The sequence below is a fragment of the Furipterus horrens genome, unplaced genomic scaffold (genome assembly GCF_987537825.1).
Source record: "Furipterus horrens unplaced genomic scaffold, mFurHor1.1.pri manual_scaffold_5, whole genome shotgun sequence".
NCBI lineage: Eukaryota > Metazoa > Chordata > Mammalia > Chiroptera > Furipteridae > Furipterus > Furipterus horrens.
Window position 1 is genome coordinate 29,992,741 of NW_028327175.1, and position 21,429 is coordinate 30,014,169.

Here is a 21,429-nt window from a genome sequence, read left to right on the forward strand (position 1 = left end):
AAAACCCAAAATAAAAATTCAAAATGATATATGCACCCCATGTTCATCACGGCATTATTTAGAATAATTAAGCTATGGAAGCAACCCAAGTGTCCATCAACAGGCAAGGGGATAAGAAAGCTGTGGTACATATATATATAATGGAATATTACTTGGCCATAAAAAAGAACAAAATCTTACCATTAGCAACCACATGGATGCACCTACAAGGTATTATGCTATGTGAAGTAAGTCATACAAAGACAAATATCATATGATTTGATTTATGTGTGGAATCTAAAAAACAAAATGAACAAAGAAACAAAATTGAAGCAAACTCATAGATACAGAGAACATATTGATGGTTCCCAGAAGGGGGCAGAATTTGGGGGGTGCCACGTGAAAAAGATGAAGGGATTAAGAAATACAAATTGGTAGTTACAGGATAGTCACAGGGATGTAAAGTACAGCATAGGGAATATAGTCAATAATATTATAATAACTGTGTACAGTGCCAGGTGGGTACTAGAAATATTGGGTGGAATCACTTTGTAAATTATATAATTGTCTAACCACCATGCTGTACACCTGAAACCAATATAAAATAATATTTAATGTCAACTCTAATTTAAAAATAAAAAATTTTAAAGAAATCTTCTCTAAAAAAACTTTAAAGAAATAATTCTGAAATGACTATGTGATATGAAAAAAGGTGAACAAATATAACGGTAAACACCTTGGTACACTCAAATACACACTGTCTACTTGAAAGAATGATAATAAGTGTCTAATTTCTAGGCTTAAAAAGACAAAATTGAAATATTTAATAATAACACTAATAGAGACAGGAAAAGAAAAACTAGAAATAAAGTATTTCAAAGTTATTTAATGAACTAGGTGTCAAGAGTGGCCAATTTTAAATTTTTATTACGAAAAATGTTCAAGGGTGACCACTGAAAGAATACAAATAAAATACATAAATTCCAAATGATCGAGGGGTGGGGGGTGGGGACGGGAATGAGAGAAAGAGAAGAAAAAATTCAAGCAAAAAAAGAAAAAGAAAAAGAAACAATAAAAGAGTAAGAAGAAGGAATTGGCACAAATAGATATCAAAAAAGTAAAACTGTACAAACAAGTGCTAATATATCAATTATCACAATGAAATAAGTGGTTTTAACTTGCCAATTAAAATGTAGATTCCCAGACTGGATGATAAAACCAAGCCCAACTATGTGCGACTTAGAAGAGGCAGAATTAAGCAAAAAGACACAGAAAGGTTGAAAATAAAAAGATAAAAACGTGTTATTTTCATATCTTTCAAAATATTCATTAAAAATAACTTTAAGAATAAAAATAATAAAATGCTCCATTCCTAGGCAATTATAATAATTTTAAACATCTATAAACCCAATAAAGTAGCCTCAAAGTGTTTAAAACTAAAATGTACAAAACAAGAGGTAAAAGTAAGTCAATGTACCAAGAGTAGAAGAGTTCGACACCTCCATCCAGCTATTTACAGACCAAGCAAACAAAACAAAAACAAAACAAATAATGCAAAAGATTTGAATGTCATAATTTAGTAAGTCTGACCTAATTGACAAATGCTGAATTCTACAGACAACCTTAGGAAGAACAATATCCTTCCCAAGTGCACATGGAATAATTTTGTTTAATTATGTACCAGGCAATTTGACAAAACACATTTCTAAAAAGAAATATCATAGAGACCCATGTTCTTGGTTCACAATCATTTTAAATTAGAAGTTTATCACATAAGTATAAATTAAAATTAACACACATTTGTTGGATAAAAAGCACAACTCTAACTTTTGGATTGAAAAACAAATCATAACATAAATTTGAAAAGGATAATGAAAACAGTACATATTAATACTGTGCTTAGAGTAAAAATGGATCTCAGAGGGAGACTGGTCATTTTTAAAGTTGTGCTGAATAACCTATGGTCAGTTTGGTTTTGCTGGGAGTTACATTTTTCAGAGGTCCTTTCTCTATATGGCTCTTAGAGTTGAACAGATGAGGAATCTGTGCTAGTTCTTACCTAAGTAGAGCTAGTTCTTACCTAAGATCTCCACAGTCAGATAAGATCATGAGCACAGAGGTCCAAGCAGGCTTCAGCTGGTCCTCATTCTCCCTTGTCCCATATCCTGCTCTTCTGCCCAAATTCTGGCCACTGGTAAACAGTGGCCAAGCAGACTCTTGGCTGCAGAAGCTCAGTAGTTAACAGCTACACAGAAACACAGATCCTCAAAGCCCTTTCCGTTGAGGTCCTCCACCATGGTCACCCTTTGGGTGCCTAGCCATGTTTGTCTTTGCAGATTGCCCTGAAAGCTCCTACTTTTTCATCCAAACCAGTGCTTTATGAAGACTTCTTAGTAATTCTGCAGATAATCATTCTCTATTTGAGAAACAGTGGCTAGCTTATTACCAAACCCCAGAAGGCACTGAACATCAACCATGGAGCACCAAGTCCTTAAGCCATCTGAGATGTCCATAATTAACAGAATGTTATGTAATCCACCACGCTATTAAGTTGGGTGTGCACAGAGGCATCCCATCCACAAGTGGAGGTGGAATGCAAAAATTAAGGGTCAGACAGGTCTGAAGGCACAAGTAAGTTACATAAACCAATGGTACAGAAACTCATAGCTTCTACTCCTGCTACATTTCTTTCTCTCTCTCTCTCTCTCTCTCTCTCTCTCTCTCTCTCTCTCTCTCTCTCTCTCTCTCCTCCCAGCATCCATGTCCTCATACAAAATTCCCTATGCCTGAGAAAATAAAATCCAGATCTGGATTATAGCTGGTTCTGCAAAATACACTAGGACCACGTAAAGAAACAATTAAAGCACCATAACTCTGAGCCCCTTACACGCGTCATCCTCTGGAGAACCAGCAGCTATTTGTGGCAGGCTGATTACAGTTCACCTCTTCCATGCTGGAAGGTGCAGCATTTTGCTCTCACTTGAACTGAACTTACTCTGGATGTGGGTTTTGGTTTCCTTTACACAATGCTTCTGCCCAAACCACCATTGAGATTCACTGGTCTTAGCCTTTTCTTCACCACCCTAAAGCAGCTTCCTTGATCAAAGGTGGAAATGACCTTGTGAAGACTCAGTTATAGGGTATGCCTGTCGACAACACCCCATGGAGCTGGGAGAATGACCTCCAGGATGCAGTAGAGGTTCAGAAACAGCCCACCTTCATGGATAAAAAAACTTACTATAAACTATCAATTCTCAGCAATGAATCAATAGATTCAATATAGATACCAACAAAATCCCAATAGAGTTGTCTCATATGCAGATTGACATAGGTGATTATAAAGTGTAAATGAAAGAACAAAAAAATAACCAAGAAACCTTTAAAGGAGTTGCATGTTTCTTGCCCTGATTAATGTAGTTATTGTAAAGCTTTAGTAATTATACTGTGTGTGCAAGTGTGCAGTGTTGAGGAATAAAAGCAAAACAAAATGTAAGCAATGGCACAGAAGAGACAGCCCATAACAAACCTCTCATACATGGGATTTTGATGTGGGAAATTAATTATTAAAATGGCTCAGCAAAAATTCATTCTCCATGAAGAAAAAAATATGTAACTGGATCTTGATCACTATTTCACACTACATATATATCATACCTATGTGATATATGTATGCATGATAGATGTGTATGATAAAATGAACAAAAAAAGAGAATGATGAACACAAAGCACAATATGAAGTTGACTTCTGCTGTTACATAGGGGGATGGGGATAGCTGCAGAAGACAGACAGAAATACATTATTGGAGATAGACTTATTCTGGACTGTGTTCATGGGTGTTTATTTCAGCATAAATAGGTAAGTGAACCTGATAGAAATTAATAGGCATTGTGCTTGAGAATCAAAAATTAATCAAATTAATCATATGACAGATCCCATTTTGTGTACCTAAAGTCAATTCTGAAGAACATATGTTATGTGTATTTAAATTAATTGGAAGTCAATGATAGGAAAAAATTAGACATTAGATCTCCCATATGTTTGCACTATGTTAATATTTCTTCATTATATCTTTCATTTGCAGTTATCTGATTGATCTCTTTTAGTCTCTGAATTTTAAACATCAATACCTTTATATTGGTTCTAGTAATGAACTAGCCTAAAATTTTGTCTAATTCAGACCACTAGTAGCTTTAAATCTTAATTATTTTATCCTCTATTTGTATAGCTTTAAAAATAATACAGGACATTTAAAACACAATAATTCAGTCTTGGCTGGGGTGGGGGATAAGCACATAGGAATGGAAGCCAGCACCTTGATCTCTGACTAATCCTAGCTTTAATAAACCAACTTAATTGTGTCTGGTGAATACTAGAAAATGTTGGTGAAACATTTGGTGGAGGTTCTAATAATAAGATTGTGTAGTCAGGAGTTCCATTACAATAGTGTTGATCCACTATTTTCTGTAGGGCAGTGACCCTAGAGACTTGACTTATTCATGGGACTCTTTCAGACAATAATAACCATCTTTAGAAATCTCAGGAATTTCAATGATCTAAAAACAAGTTATTACACTTTAATTCTATATGTTTCCAATGCAATAAATTGTTCCTATAACATATTTAATTGTGCTAATAACTGAAAAATGCCACTCAGGAACCAAGTTCTTTAAGTAACTTGGTTCGACTTGGAGATACGACTGTCCATATGCATCCTTAATAGTCATGTCCCAGGTCTGTATTCTCTTTCCCTCTTGTATCGGCATCTTCGCTCATTCTAGGACCCTGGGCAATTTCATAAAACTTGTTGGCAAAGCTGTTCCCAATGGTTTTTCAGGTTGAGGCTTGCATTACTGTGTTCATCACTCTGTCACCTGAGTCTGGCTCCTGGGGATGGAAGTGTTAACCCAAGTAAAAAAAAGTAATAAAGAGAATTATTTATAACATTGCCAGCAACAATTGGACTAATGAAGTCTTTATCTGAACATCTCCTCAGCCCCTTTCCTTGTGATTTTTATTATATCCTGGTACAAAAGGGGCATTAAAACAACATTAGTGGAGTTTTAATTTGGTCAAATGGACCAAACACATGAGCTTACTCAACTCTTTCACTCCTTTCAAGTGCACCTGGTGGTTGCAAACCAGAATTGCCAGGGTGTGTCACTTCCTCATTTGATCCTGAGGAATCACATGGGAAATGTCTTATGTAACATTATCAACACTAACAAAATTGAAAAATATGAATGTCCATATGAGTGTCAAGTAGGCAGAAATTTTACTGCCGGAGCATGTTAAATTATGTCAAAATGTGACTTTTAATTCAACAGTCTCTGCTTCTGTTCCCTTTTCAATAGCTCAAAGTTATGTGTTCAACATATATCATATAAATAGGAACACATTCCCTGTTCTTCTATACCCAGGTTTAAAAATCCTAGTACTCAATTAGTTTTCAATGAGAAATACAGCTACAGGAGACGTTGATGAAGAATCACCCCTAGGATACAAATATAACAGTAACCTATATTTATGGGGTACAGTAGGTGTCCATCACTAATCTAAATGCTCTTATGACCTGTCTCAATTTCCAACAGGGCTCCCTGATCCTGGTGCTTTTATTAAATTTATTTTACAGGTGAAGTAACTGAGGCTACAGCAAATACATTACTATGTCATAAACACACACTAAGTGGTAAAATTGAGACTTGAATCCAGGTCTATCAACAAAGTTTTGTGCTCTTAACCAGTAGACTACATAATGGAAAAGACAGCTGCTATGGAAAACAAACCTACACCATAAATTATAAATGTTAATTAAGCACCTGCAAACTAGTTAGTGCTATGTTAAATATGGGGAGTGCTACACTTCTTCCCTGAAAGAACTAACAATTAGTAAAGGAGACGAGACAGATTCACAAAGTTATCCTGCACGTCAGATGACAGTAATGTAGCGGTTAAATGATTCTGTAGAGTTCATGAGCTTTGCAGATGTCAGAGGCAGAAACCAATGCAGACAGGGCACTCAGCCAAGGCTGGACTGTGTGAGCTCTAGAACTCAACATTGTGCCCATGCCAATAATAAGTTCTAGAAAGGACGAGTGTACCAGTGAATTATATGCAAACACCTGGCTTTGACACTCCTATCACTAACAGTAACCGATCAAACATACCAGTTAATACAACCATAAACCCCTTTAACTTAGCAATCTATCAGCTCTAGCAGTGTTCTCATCTCTTAAATAGAAACCTTGATTTAAAAACATCAGTAAGTTTAACAAACAGTTCAATTGGAATAGATTTTACATGCCACAGTGTTTATGCGAGGGACTGCTCAGATAACAGAAGCAAAGTCACATAGGGATCCCGTGTTTAATGGGGAATACAGTGGAAATATTCAGCAAAATGAGAATAAATGATGCCCCCTCTCAGTGAGTTCATTGTGAGGAGGCATCTCTACCTAGATTCTTTTAACATTAAAGAGAAGCAAATGTAAATATAACTCCATTACATAGAATGAAGGTTGAGGATGCTCACATCAGCATGAAACTTCAACAAGAAAATTGCTTTTGTTCCAGGGCCAGAAAGGGACATTCTAGACCTGTAGCGAGCTCTAGAAAACTTCACCCAGGAAAAGTCAAATGTGCTGTACCTGGCACCATCACAGCAATGGCATGATCTTGAAAAAATAAGCTAACCCCCTTTGGTCTCATTTTCTTCATCTGTAGAATGAGCGCCCTTCCAGCTCTAATGCTGTGTGGCTATGTGTTCTTTCCCAGCAACAGTGGAAATGCAGCTACAGAAGACCCACTAATTACAGTAGTTACTGAGGGCATATGCTGGGTCAGGCATTATTCTAAGTGCTTCACATGTTTTAATTTGGACCATCACCTTAGCAGGCAGGTACCATTCCATTCACAAACATAAAACTGGGGCACAGAGAGGTTAAACCATTTGTCCAAGATCACAGAGATGGAAAGGGACAGAGCCAAAATGCCATGCAGATAGATGCTCTTAACCACTACAGTCTCTGTCTTTGTTAAATAAAGAAAAAAAGGTACTGTGCATATATTTAATTACGCACTTCAATATCCATAGGATGCTTCCAAAGTCCTTTCTTGTTAGCCCTCTAAATTGCAACCACCTTTCCTGCAGAAAATTACAGTTTTCCTTGTCTTTTGTTTATACCACAGTTAAATTACAAATGAAATGACTTAGTGAATTACTGGCTGTAAATTACAAATATCTTTCAACTAATATTTTCCTGCAGGTATAGAAATGCTCAAAAAGATGTTACAGGACTAGAGACAGTATGCATAGAATTCCTGATTTTTAGGAGATGACAGGCACATTTACCTGCCTTCTTCAGCCTTCCACCTCCCAAGAAGGGTTGAAGGATTGATTTCTTCCCATTGACACCTTTCTACCCACAGAGGGTACTGAAATGTTGTCTGCAATAATTAAGTCAAGTTCATCCTACAATGATTGGGTTTGTTGGTTGACTGGTTGGTTTTGGAAGAATTATGATTCTTTCTCTATATATAGACAAAAGAAACACTCTGATATATCAGCCCATAGAAAAATACCTGATACTGGAAATTTGATTTGTAATAAAAAGTACTTATGCTTATTGTTTTAAAGATTTTGCAAGCTAAATCATGGTAAAGGGAAGAAGGTAGATTATATTCTGATTCAAAATCATATTTATACTTAATAAAAGTATATACTCTTATATGGCTTTCCATATCATACCAAAAAAAACACAAAAACAATTTATTCTAGTGTACCATCTGACCACTTAAAACTTATAGGAACAAAATTTTTCCATTCTAATTGAAATGTTGACTATTTCTAATTATAAAATTTAGCCAAAACAAATCTGACTAAAGCCAGCTGCTATTTTGACAAATACGTGTGTGTGTGTGTGTGTGTATCTATATATTTATATGTATCTATACAGATATATATATACACCTTTCCTAACAATGACAGGCAAATTTTGAGAAAAGCCATCTGCATTTGAGACATAATAAAGGAGAAAGAATTTAATTCTGAGAAAGAATATTCTTGCATTCAGTAATGAAAAGCAGTCCTAGAAAATGAAGTGACATCATAAGACTTAAACTACTTAAAATTGGTCTCATTAAGTCCCTGTTTTCCAAGGCAAGGGGCAAAGTTTATTTTGCTCATCACACCTAGTACTATCATTTAAAATGTCCATGAGAAGCAATGGAAAATATTTTCATATTATTAAAGAGAATATTATAATTCTAGCCATACTATCATGAGTTCTATTAACTTTTTTATGTTTAGATAATTCTTAACAAATATGGGTTAACCCTATTTAATAGCTTTTTATATAGCATGTTACGCAAGATGGTGGAATTTCAATTTAGAATTTATTTTTACAGTACAATAAAAATACTTTGAGGTTTACTTTAATGTCAAAATCAGTGATGCAGAATCATGGATTGACCCTGTATTGAAATTAAGGGAAACTAGTTTCTGAATAATATCACTTAGGGAAAAACAAAATCAAGACAAAGCTTACTTTTTTGTAAAAGATATTTTCAATCACTTCATACAAAGGCAATTACATATAGCAAAAAAATCAGTTTACTGAAATGATACTGAAATGGTTTTGCAATCCAAATGTTCTCAGATCTATGGGTATACATCAAGAAAACTGCCAGACTTTTTCTACTACAAAAACTGATGGAAATCAAATGAAAATCAAAATCCAGCAGATTCATGGGAAAGAAGGAATCTGTCCAAGATTTCAGGCAGCAAACATAGATCTGCTGAGCTCCTGAATTACATCAGAGCCTAGCTATGCTAGTGAAGTGCTGGAAGGTGAACACCTGGGCCAGCCCCAAGCAGCTGTTTCCATCTCCTGAGGAAGAGCTCCAAGAAGCCAGGCCCTAGTCAGCCTGAGAAATGAACTTGCCCCTCTCGTTGAGAGCCCTGCTCTATATTAACACTGCCCCACCTTCCAATGCCCCTACTGCAACCGCTTTGACCATCTGGATGGGGAACATATTTTGGAAAGAGGGACTGCTGTTTATGATATCACTAAAAGCAAAAGATAAATGAATCATCAGGAGCTCAGAATTGTCCCAGCCCCTCCTAAGTTTCCCTTTTGGAAGATGTGCCTATTTGTCCCAGAGTTTCCCACTTCCCACTTGGCTGCAGCCCCAGTTCCCACCTTTCCACCACCCTCCCTGATTCCAGAATGTTTCTGCACAGCCTGTCACCTCGAAGGATTTACATAGTAGTCAGACGATGGACCAGGTATAGCAAAAAGAATAGGATTCATCTGGACAGCAGCCTGGCTACAGCCGCGCCATGGGAAGTACCCATTTTGTGCTTAAAACAATGTAGCTGAATGGCGGCAAAGTGTGAAAATAATTGATCAAAAAAAAGTAGAAATGCCTGTGTAAACTTTGTAAAAAGGAAACTACTCCAGTATTTGCATTAAGTGAAATGGAACATAAAGGAACTGTGTAAAGGAAACACAAATACAAAGATCAAGACAAGTCAGAGGTTTCAGCTCGACTCCACTGAATCTCTGACTGACCCTTTCAGGAACATCTATACGAAGGCAGACAAAAAAAATGAGAAATCCGTGTCATAGCAAACAAAGTGGTGTGTGCAGAAGAGGTACGAACTTCCCACTTGCCTTTAAATATATTAATGGCACTATAAATAGGCCATCACCTGCTCCTCCTTTTCCACTTCGAAGAGAACAAGCCAGAACAGGTTCGCATTACAGATTCAACAGAATCACCAGCAGCTATGTCCTGGCAAAACAGATTTCCAGAGGAAAACTGACATGTCTTCTTCCCTGAAAGTACTGGAACAAAAAGGAGATGCTTTTAGAGAGGCTTCTTGCCAGTGAGACTGAGCAGAAAGAAGTCTCTCTCCAAGTCCTTTTTGGTCCTAAAAGTGAAGAGAAATAAAGAGGCCCTCCAGGGAGCACTGGAGGCTGGGCTGGTTATAAGGGTGTGAGGACTGCCTTAAACTCACACCCAAAACACAGGATCTCTGCCTTAAGTATGATCTCCTACACTCTGTTTTTAATTCTGACCTCACTGTGTTCAGCAGAAGACAGCACCCTTTCAGTACTGTGGAGGAAAGGAAAATTCTACTTTTTAAAAAGACCCCATGATGATAAGTTTTCCAATGCATAACATTTGAGCACCATCTGGCTCAGTATATCAGAAACAAACTGTCAAATAGCAAAGACAGCTATTTTGCACACTGAGTGAAACATGAGCAAACATCCACTTCTTTACTCAGTGGACACAAATGTAGCTTCATATTTTTAGTCTAAGCTAAAAACGTGTGTTTTTATGCTGGAGACATCCACAGATTAACCACTACCCAGAAACATCTCACTGGGTAATCAATGCCTGGCCCAAAATCTGCACAAACATATAGGCGGTGCAAAAGTTTGACCAAACAGAAGGATCAGTGATAGGAAGTTTACCGCCATCTACAGATTTTCTCTCATTGCTCAATGGAGCAAGCCAAGGGTTTCTGCCTGAAAAATACAAATTGACAAAATTGGCATCAGCTGTTAGGTGCATGGTACTTCTGCTGATGAAATCCACTTTAACAACCTACACAAAACAGTACACACAGTTAACTACGGCTCTAGAAACTGGAAAGCATTGACGCTTGTTACTTACACTCGGAAGATGCAGATTCACAACAGGTCAACACCTCATCCCTTTCTGTCTATGGGACTAAATACATACAGACTGTAAAGCAAAGATGTACAATAATGTACTTTTTAAAAACATTTTCCTCTTTATTAACCACTTTCCCAAGGCAGGATTTTTAGAATTAAATAACTTTCATTTTAAACTGAAATACCAGTTCAGGGGCCACGCAGTGGCTTCGCGAAGCCGGGGCTGATTTGGATGGAGACCTATTGGAGCGGATGTGGCAGGCAGCGGAGTGGGTACAGAGCTCAGCGGAGTTTGCCTGCGGGTGCGCAGAGATGGAAAAACGCACGCCCCGCGGTCCACCTGGTGAAAACCAAGGCAACTTTATTTGGGGCAGAACCGTCCAAGGAAACTTTTCTCGTGCCTGCTGCCCTTGCCTGAGCCAGGCCAGGGGGAAGGGCCGCCCCGGGTGGGACGCTGCTCTGCGAGGCGGGCCGGGTCCCTCTCTGCTCCGAGACCTAGAATGAGCCGGAAAGGTCCCGGAGGGAGACCACTTACCAGCTGAAGAGCGAAGAAGACAGCGAGCAGGGCGAGACAGGAGCCCATGACGATGAGCAGCAGGAAGATGATAAGCGGGTGCTGCTGGCTCATGCAGTAGTAGGACTCATACAGCCAGTCCCGGGACCGCTGCAGCCCGTCGCCGCCACCGCCCGCCGCCGCTGCCGCCGCCGCCTCGGCACGGTCCCGCAGGTAGCGGCGGCGCCGCATTGCCTCCTGCCACATCGGGGCGGCTCGCGGGGCGCCGGCTGAGCGAGCCGGACTCGGGCTGCGCCGCCAGCTCACCCGCCGCCGCCCGCGTCCCACCCCCGCGCCGCCTTGGCCGCCGGGCTTCACGCGCCCTGAGCTGAGCGCAGGGGCCTCGGAGCGGGCGGAGCTCGTCGCCCCGGGCTGGGCGCTGACGCACCGGCGAGGGCTAAGCGGCGGCCTCGGGGGGCAGCTCCCGGCGCTGCCGCTGCCGCCACCACGCGGGAGGGGGCGGGTGCGACAGGGGGCCCTCGGCCCGCCTCTCCCCACCCCTCGTGGCGCAGCCGGGCCTCCACCCACCGCCGCCCCCCGACGGCCGAGCTAGAGGAGGCTGGGGCTGGCGAATGGAGAGAAATGCAGGAAGCAGGGCGGCGAGGCGTTGGGGGGCGGGGGGAGCACCGACCGCGCCTCACCCGGGTGTCCCCTCCTTCCGCCCTCCCACCCTCATCCACAGCGCGGTCCACCTCCTCTCCACTACCTTAGAGCACAGATTAGGGGTTCCCACTCCCTGCCCCCCCCCTCCACTTGCCACTGCTCCCAGCGGGCTGCGGGGGCGCCAGGCCTCCTCTCCACTAGCTTCCAGCGCAACAGGGAGGGGTACTCCCATCCTCCAGTGCCCCCAACCTCATGGTGGGATGCGAGAGTGGAGCAGTGCTCCCATACTCTCCTCCACTATCTCTGAGCAGGACAGGAGGAGATCTTCCATCCCTGAGTACCCTCTACTCAGAGAACAGCGGGCACTTCCTCCTTTTCACTATCTGGAGGCACGGAACTGGGGTTCCACTACTCTCGCCCCCCCCCCCACACTTAGTGGGTAGGGGTTTCCCACCCACCTCTTCATCTCCGCGCAGCGGGTGTGGGCTTCCCACACTCCTGTCCGCTCTCACAGAGGGCAGGGGCACATCACTCAGGGACGGAAAGGACTGGGACGCTAGGAGTCCTCTTAGCAGAGAACAGCCCCCGATGAGCAATGAAGCAGTGAGATCGGTGCGACTAAATGCTGTTTCCCTGCCACGTCCACGGGAGGCAGCCTCACTTGCGTCCTGCACTTTTCAGCTTAAGTCACACTTCGGAGGTGCCCAGTGGGCTAAGGTTTTCCGTATTGGAGGTTTAGGGGGCACCCTCTGGCCAGTCACGGTTCCGTGGAGCCCCTTCTGCCTGACTGGAACGGCACCGAGGGCGCGACAAGGGAGCGTGGCTGGGCGCCGAAGGGGAGGGGTGGGGGCTCTGGGATTCACCCCCTCCATGGCACCTTGAGGGACTGGCAGGAAGCTCCAAAGACGCAGTTGGAGCCGCGTGGGGGCAGCGTCCCCTCTTGACAAGCCTGGGAGTGGAAACTGCCGGTTCTTGCCCTGGATCTTATCATTGGTCTTCCAAAGGAGCCCATCCTTCTGGAGGATTTTTCATATTTGAGTGCTGTCTGGCCCAAAGACCAGCAAATCTCATATCTCCCAAAGCCTAAGGAATCCAAGGCACAGTAGTTCAGGGAGGTAGGCAGGTGTGGCTTCTTCCAGTAGACTACCAGCGCTTGGGGCTTTGAGTTCTGGCACGTCATACCTTTCAGAAACCTTCCTGAACTGTCCTGCCGCCTGCCCGGGCTGCTCTGTCCCCCTCCTGAGCATGGAATTGTCATCTGTGTAGCTGTGTGCCGGTGATCAGGACCCCAGCTGCTCAGACAGGGGGTACCGTGAGCCTTCCAAGGAGTACTTTTAGCAGCATATAATGCCTATTCTGCACAGCGGAGAAAGGCACAGCTTTGCCACCCGCGGTGGTGGGGCAAAGCAGGGAGGAGAGAGAAGAGGGGCTTGGCTCGGGAGTGTGTGGAACAGTGGTTACTTGGCCCAGGGTCCTACCCCACCGGGCTCCACCTGGTCCAGGGTCTGCCTTTCTGCTCAAGACCTAGAGAGAAGAAGAAATGGAAGGAGGAAATGGATGGGAGGTCCCCCCAATGTCTTCTTTTGCTCCCACAGCCTGTATCGCCCACCCCCACTCCCCCAGTCCTAGTAGAAGAATGAAACACTCTTTTCTGTTGGGTTACTTGACCCAAGCCCCTACCCTGCCTTGCCTGCCTTGCCTTTCACATCACCCCAGACTGTCAACTGTAATCAGATAATTACAATCTCGGTCTTTCCTGCTGGTCTAAACCTCACCCGCTGGACTCAGTTCCTTCTTTTGTACCAGTGGGTTGTAGGGTTTTGGTGGTTCTAAGAGCAAGCTGCAAAGACAAGTTGCACTTAACAAACACCCAGAACCTGATCTCTCCTAAGGAGACACGGTTGAGTGGAAAGTTCGCCACAGTTTCCCCAGTTCCGCCCAAGGTCTCTCTGCGTCTTTCTGGGTTTTGTAAATCAAGATTAATTTTAAACTGTAATGAAGTTTTTTTTTTTTTTTAATACTTATTTGAGAAAATAGAGCTGCAGTCTAGGAGACACAGATTCAGGCAGCAGCCTAAATTGTGTTTCCCCAGATGGGGAGGCTTCCTTGTGCTGGCTCAGATTTACAATTAGGTCCGTTTTATGTAAATGAGGAAGCCAAATCTGTGCACATCTGATTGGTCAGACTCTCATAGTCCTGATTGGTAGTCAGTATGTGTCCTGATTGGTTGTTATGGGACAATTCTGATTCAGGTGGCGGGTGGGTCACTGTCCATTGGTCAACAGAGGAAACCAGTAAAGCCCTTACAATAGTTTCCAGCTTGGGGTAAATGAGCAGGGCGTAGCGTAGGAAGCCAAGAGTTCGGTCTGAAGTTCTTTCCGGCATATGGAGTGTGGGAGAAGCCACGTTCAGCAAATGGCTGCTAGACTTTTATTATACATGGGTGGACTATCTGGAGTCAGTCTAAGCAAGTTCTTTCTCTTGGTTCACATCAAATGAATCTTTCTTCTTGGGGCCACAATCTGGGCAGAGATGCACATTTCCAGTCCTTTCCTGTCGGAGCAACATACTCATTCATCTCCTCTCCAGTTCCTGCTACTTCTTTACCCCTTGTATTAATAGACCTCTGCTTTCACCTGTCCAAGAGGAAAGATAAAGTAAATAATCTGCAATTTGGGTGTCTTGGAGAAAGAACTGAAAGACTTGTGAGGAAAAAGTAAAGGATTAATTATTTTATCCTTCAATTCTAGCATGGAAGTCAGGTATTTTTAACAACCAGTATCTATATGCACCACACGTTAAAAGGGTTGTAAGACTTTTAGGGAATTTTGTAATTACAGGGGCAAACTATAATTAGACTCTGAAGGGAGGGAATTTTGCACTTAATTCTACGGCATCTTTATCACTTATTCTTTCATTAGTTCATTCAACAACAAAAAATTTTTTTTACTACCATGTGCCAGTTGTTTAGAGAGGAAAAAGTACCTATGGAATTTCCAATGTGCTACTTTGAAAAAGAAGGCTACAAAAAAACAAAACAAACAAAAATCAACATTCATCCCTAACTTCCCCCAATTTAAATTTCATCATCATAGAAAAAGGTTGTGGAAGGGATATAATATAAAAATCAAGGACATGTCAAACTTCCCTAAGGTTTTGTTGGGCTTTCTTGTTTAATTTTAGCTTTGGTGCTTATTTTTATGGGGAACTCTGTTGTTTGCATTATGCTTAATACAAAATAAAATGTGAACCAACACAATCATCATAGTTATTCCATCGGTGTTTTTTTAATTAATTGACCAAGTATGCCTTTTTAAAAGTCCAAAACAGTTTCTATTTGAAAGAAAAAAAATAATAATAACCCCAAAGCAGGATGAAGTAGAATGGAAAATGTCCTTTGGTACAAAGCCATGAGTGTGAAATACAGACTCCTGCAACTAAAGGACCCCCAAGGAGCCATCTGCTTCATTTCCGTATCTGTGCGGTAGCGGGGCTCCTACGCCAAAGATAAGGCATGGAGAGCCAGGATTCTCTCGTAAACTCTTTCCCTGTCAACCTATCTGTGACAGAATGCACAAAGAAGCGACCTGTGGAAGCTTTAACTGAGCCTGAGGAAGTTTGAAGAAAGAGAGGGAGACAGAGAATAATCATTAGGAAGGAGACTTTATTTTCATTTATTTATTTATTTATTTGCAACACTAGAGGGCAGCCCTCCATCCTCAGAACCCAGCAGGCGGCAGGCAGGCATATAGGTCTGTGACTAGTGCTATTGCACAGGGCTTTACACTTGGTTTAAGGGCTCGCTGTCACTATCTTGAAATTCTTAGTACTTTTTGAACAAGAATTCACACATTTTCATTTTGCCCTGTGCCCTGAAAATTAGAGCCGGTCCTGCCAGCTGGTGACACTAAACAGTACTCTGGTCTCTGCCTGCTGCGTGCAGAGCCTCTGGGCTGCAGGCTGGAGGACAAGCAGGCGGGGACCACAGACCACCTCTACCTTACTAATCAGGTCATCTTTCACACATACTGTGACACACCTGATTGATGATAAATCTGGTAAGTAATCATGCTGCAGGACAGGTTTTTGAATCGGTGGCTTGTGCTTTAGAAAGAACTCGTCTTCTAGTTCCTATTCCAAATCCAGTTAGATTAGCTCAGTCCATCAGGGAGGAGTTATGCTCCTCCCAAAGTCGCAGTGCTCTGATTAAATAAAGGCGGGCGGGCAAAGTGTGCCAAGGACAGACACGGACATGTGCCAACCCAAAGCGTATTGTAAGGGCTGTGCACAGAGTATTTCCCTGTGTATTCGTTTTTCTCTCCGGCAAATACATCACTGAAGTTTATATAATAAAGTATGAACAGTATGTCAACAGATTCATTATCATCATGAAATATGTCTTGTGTACCCAGATAACATTTACATTTTTATTGAACCAGACTCTGTGGATACAGAAACCACACAACCATAGCCAGTTTATGGCTCCTAGAAGTCTCATTAACTCTTTGCGCTCACTTAGGAGCTCTTTTGCAGTTCAGTTTTCAGAACATTAGAAAAAAGTTACTAAATGTAACAGTAATATGTTTTTTTCCCATCTGATGCGGAATGATCTCTATGTACCTTTGAAAGATCCTATTAGCTTGACTCATTTGATAAATTACTTCTCAAGTGACAAAATAGGAATAAATATTTCATAAAATCATCTTCTAAATCTGATTTCAGGTGACTTATTGGGATTTATGGTCCTGGAATATGGGAGAAAATGGTACAAGCGTTTTTGAAGCAGACTTTCCAGAAAACCTTGCTGCCATTTTAAAGTTTGCTACTAGTGCCCTGGCTGCTGGGGCTCAGTGGATTGAGCATCGGCCTGCGAGCCAAGTGTCACTGGTTAGATTCCAAGTCAGGGCACATGACTAGGTTGCAGGCCAGGTCCCTCCAGTTGGGGCGTGTGAGAGGCAACCACACAGTGATGTTTCTCTCCCTCTCTTTCTCTTTTCCCCTCTCTCTAAAAATAAATAAATAAACAAATAATATTTTTTTAAAAAAGGTTTAACATTCCTGTTGCCAAATCTGTTGCCCCCAGAATACAGCGAGGATGCCAGCCTATTAAACCAAGCACGCCATTGTCCGGGGACAGCCAACTAACTGACCTGGAGTCTGCATGATCCTTCCGCATGTGGGAAGGCCACCCTCCCCTCCACACCCCTACTCTTATTAGGGATTTCTGGACCCAAGGGTAGGTAGGACAATGACTATGTCCAGCTTGAAGCAGCTAGAGGAGCTCGAGAGCTTCTCCCAGTGTCCTTCATAAGATTATAAAGGGTCTTAAGTCTGAGAGGGAGGAATTGTTATTTTTTATTGTTAAAATAATTAATCATTTATTTATTTAAAAAAGGAAGAAGAATATATGAAAGGGTGAAGTGGGAGAGCTTGTATGTACAACCCATGGGCATGGACTTGGGGGGGGGATTGCTGGGGGAGGCAGGTGCTGGGTGGAGAGGAGCAAAGGGGAAAAAATTGGAACTATTGTAACAATATAATCAATAAAATATACTTAAAAAAACAACAAAAATAAAAGGTTTAACATTTTTTTAAAAAGTTTGCTACTAGTACTTTTTTTAAAAATCCACTGAGACTCTGGAATTCCTTCCATAAAAACTGGGAGGAGGGAGAAGAGGTTAATGACTAATCAGTCTCCAACACTTTTGCAACCTTGTGAAAAATATCGATTTTCCTTCTCTTGCTCAGAGAATGGTATCTAAAACCAATGACTCATGGAGCAGAGGTGTGTGCTCAGAATCTGTTGCTGAGGGAGGTACAGGAAGAGGGCACTTAGTAAGCAAGCTTAAGTGGATAATTCGGATACCTCGACTTTTATTTTTATATTCTTTTAGATGTCTCTTATAATAGTCAATGAAAGGATAAATTAATTACACTGTAAAATTGATAAATAATGTACTTTGAAGAGAGGAAATGGTCCTTATAAAAAACAATGCTAAGACATAGTTCATGTATATTTTTACCCAAGTCTGAATTCATTCAATTCAGATACCTTTAAGATTTTAAGTCACTCTACCACTGTTTGATTCATGATTTTACATTTGAATATGAAAATAAATCAAACTTGTTGCTTGTGTTATTCCACACTGTTGGAATAATTGTCAATATTCTTTTAATTACTTTCTTAAAAGTGCTGGGTTTTTGTTTTATCTCTGATCCCAACTGTAAATTCTCCAAGAAGTCATAAATATCTCTGAGCTTCAGTTTATTTATTTATAATGTAAGAAGAATGGGCCAATAGTTTTAAGAATCTTTCTAACATGTTAATATTACCCTGGGCTGGGGAAAGAGTTGGATTTTAGTCAACATTTTCAGGTCAAGAGGGAGGAAATTTAATTCAATAAAAATAAGTGAACTGTACCCCACCCCCCCAATAAAGAGTTTGTTAGTTTGCGTATGAGCATTTGAGAGCAAGCTCTTTTCCCTTAGGTATAAATGCAAGAAGGAGAATATTTCAGTGGTGTGCCATGGCAACTCACCGGACAGACACAAACTTATTTTTGTGTTGAAGTCTTCCCTCACTAGAAGGTAAATGCATGAAGGGGAGGAGATTTTGTTTCTTTTGCTCGCTGTTACATATCTCTATTCCTGAAATTTGCAAAACACATAGGATGTTTGTTAAATGAATGAATGACTGTGTGACTGAAGATACAAGGTAATGTCATCCTTTTTTTTGAAAAAAAAAAAAAGAGGACAACTGACAAATAATGTCAGTGCATTATTTTAATCAGAACTTGACTTGATAGAAATGTTGTCCGGGTCCTGAGGAGATTACATGTAGACAGGTGTTTGCTATTGGCACTATATTCATATTTCTAAAAATATCACCATATTTTCAAATCCTAAAAAGGCAAACATCCAGGCTCATTTTGTAGTCTCTTTTTACAAAAGCATGATAATTCTATCAATATAGACAAGGATTTCTAAACACTCACTAGTTCTTAAATAGAATGTTTAAACATGAACATATATAGTGACTCCATTTTAATATAAAAACTGGCTGAGGAAAATACTGTCACAGTAACGAATGATATTTCAAATGGAGAATCGATTGGGGCTGCTGGAGGAGACAGAATCTGCTTTGTCTTGCACTGGAGCCCCCTGAGCTGCATGCCCTCAACTCCGCCTCCAGTGCCAGGTGCTGCCTGGGAAAATGCTGGGAGGAGGTTGCTGAGTTCATGGGGCCAATTGCCTTAGATTAAATAACCTCCAAATGGCCAGATACGGTAACGTACCAACTCCATCTAGACAAGCTGTATTTACATTGTTACTTGGAAACGTTGAAGACATTTTCACGCTCAGCAGGCTAAAGGAATAAAGAGGCAATCTTAAACCTAGATCCTCATTATTACATTACAGTCTAATAACTAATACATGAAAAACCTATCTCTCTTCCCTGCTGGGGTAGAGTTGCTCTTCACTTCTAAATGTATTTTCTCTGAGAGCCAACAAATGGAAGGCTCATTTAAAAAAAAAATACTTGGAAAATGTAAAGATGTTCATATTAAACTATTGGGACTAAAATATAGAAAACAGATATTAAGCATGGAGGTTGCTCAATGTTGATTCAAATTGCTTTATAGCAAGCCTCATTAAAGCACCAAGTAGCCAATTTTCTTAAGATCTAAAGTTTGCAATTAAAGTATCCAGTTACAGTAATGTATTTGTTTTTCTTAGATGGAGACAGAAATATGTAGTTATATTTAGTGGTTTTTAATTTGAAAACAATGCATAAAATTTTGTCTGTTCTGGATAAAATTTTACAAATCTAAGTTAGAAGTTTCTTTTTCTAACTTTCCATATTGATGATGTAGAAAAATATCCACTAGGCTTCTTTATCTTCTTTAAATGGTATTTTGGTGGTAAATTTAAGAGATAAAGGAGTTGTGAAGTATGAAATTAGGAATCATAAGTGTGAGCACATAACAAAACCAGATTATTCCAATGACTCATGCATTATCCATCAGACATATTCTTTCATTTGGATTCTTCTTATGAGTAAAATATTCTTGACACAAGTAATATTCAGTGCTTTCCTTTTTGGGGTCTTTTCAATGTTTCAGTGAATTACATCTAATCAAAACTGCAAAATAGAATTTATAAAATAAGTTTTTGTACTTAGTCTGGTACTTAGACTCCTTTCAGGACCCAGAGATTAAGAATGAGCCATGGATACTAAAAAGCCAATTAACATAGGCATTTGCATGAAGAAATGCTGAACAGCCGTGTGAGTGAAATCCTTATCAAATACATTGACACAACCAAAAGCAGGAGCTGATACTGGTTCCACCCAATCTTTTGGCGTAGTGATTGTAAAGTGAATAAATTCTAGGGAAGTTTAACATTTTTATTCAAAATATTTAAAGGATAATCACTTGTGCTTGTTGACCCTCTTTTTGATCATTGGCCCAGATTCATGAGTGAATTCTCATACAAGCACACTTTATTAAATATAAGAGCATTAGGGAAGGAACCTCATCTGCTTAAGCTGTTTAGATCAAGATCAAAATCCATAGTCATGATCCTATTTTATTTACTTATTATTATTTACCATAATACATATGTGTTCCTGTAGTCATTTGAGTGGGCCTGTGTCTTTAACCAGCTGGAAGTTTTTTCTATTTCATAATCGTCTGGTGATTGAAAAACTACCCAGTTCTCAAGAAGGATTATTGAATTAGTGGCAGTCCTCTGATTGCTCTATTTTAAATAGTGATTAATTTAAAAGTAAATTCCAACTATGTGGGAAATAGGTGGGAAAGGAATTTCAATTATCTAATAGTGGGAGACAGAAACTAAAAATAATTAAAGTATAACTAATTTTAAATGATTGATAAGCACATGAGAAATCTAACTTTATTATCAGAAGTATATTTTAGTCTTTGAGGCTACATTTCCAAAATGGCGATGAGAAATTCATATCTGAGTGAAGATGGCACCAATCGCAGGACCTGGCAGTCAGAAACATCAGGCTATGCTGCACAGTTTGCTGTGTGCAGCCTTACTGGTAGAGCTTAACCTGGAAAAGTGACACTTCACTGGGACACAGCACAGTCACACATTTGGTTCTGTGGCACTCTGATGTGAGACAATGTTGCCTCTGTTTTCCTGTAAGTACTTTGAGCTTTATCATCAGCCCCATTCCTGCTGGCTAGGAGGAGAGAAAGATTTGAGTGCAATGTAGTCACCAATCTTTAACTGAAGGGCCTAATACCAATTTTACCGTAGGGGTAATAAAATCAATCTCTTACAAAATTATTGCCATTACAATGGAATCTATCTAATGGTTTTTTTAAATATTTTTACTTTAAAATTATATTTAAACCTGTTTTTATTATTTCCTTAATATATTTTGTATATGAATTTGGGAAATGATAGATGTTCTTTGACAGTATTGAATTATATTTTAAAATAGTAGTCTAAAAGATCTGATTTCTGTAAAGGAAGAATGACTGTATTGGAACAACCCTCTGGAGATAATCAGAAACAATTCTGGATACATACACTTGCATATGTGCATGCACACGTGCACACACACACACACACACA

The 21,429-nt window shown here is 40.4% G+C and overlaps 1 protein-coding gene across 1 annotated transcript in view; it reads right to left on the bottom strand.

The window, feature by feature from the left end:
• The window catches only part of ADCY2 (adenylate cyclase 2), a 378,366-nt gene extending 366,726 nt beyond the window's left edge, over positions 1-11,640 (bottom strand). The window contains exon 1 of the mRNA XM_090276238.1: positions 11,200-11,640. Coding sequence (XP_090132364.1) covers positions 11,200-11,424 — 225 coding nt within the window. The 5' untranslated portion in view covers positions 11,425-11,640. The remainder of the gene's footprint in view (positions 1-11,199) is intronic.
• Positions 11,641-21,429: the final 9,789 nt, after the last annotated feature.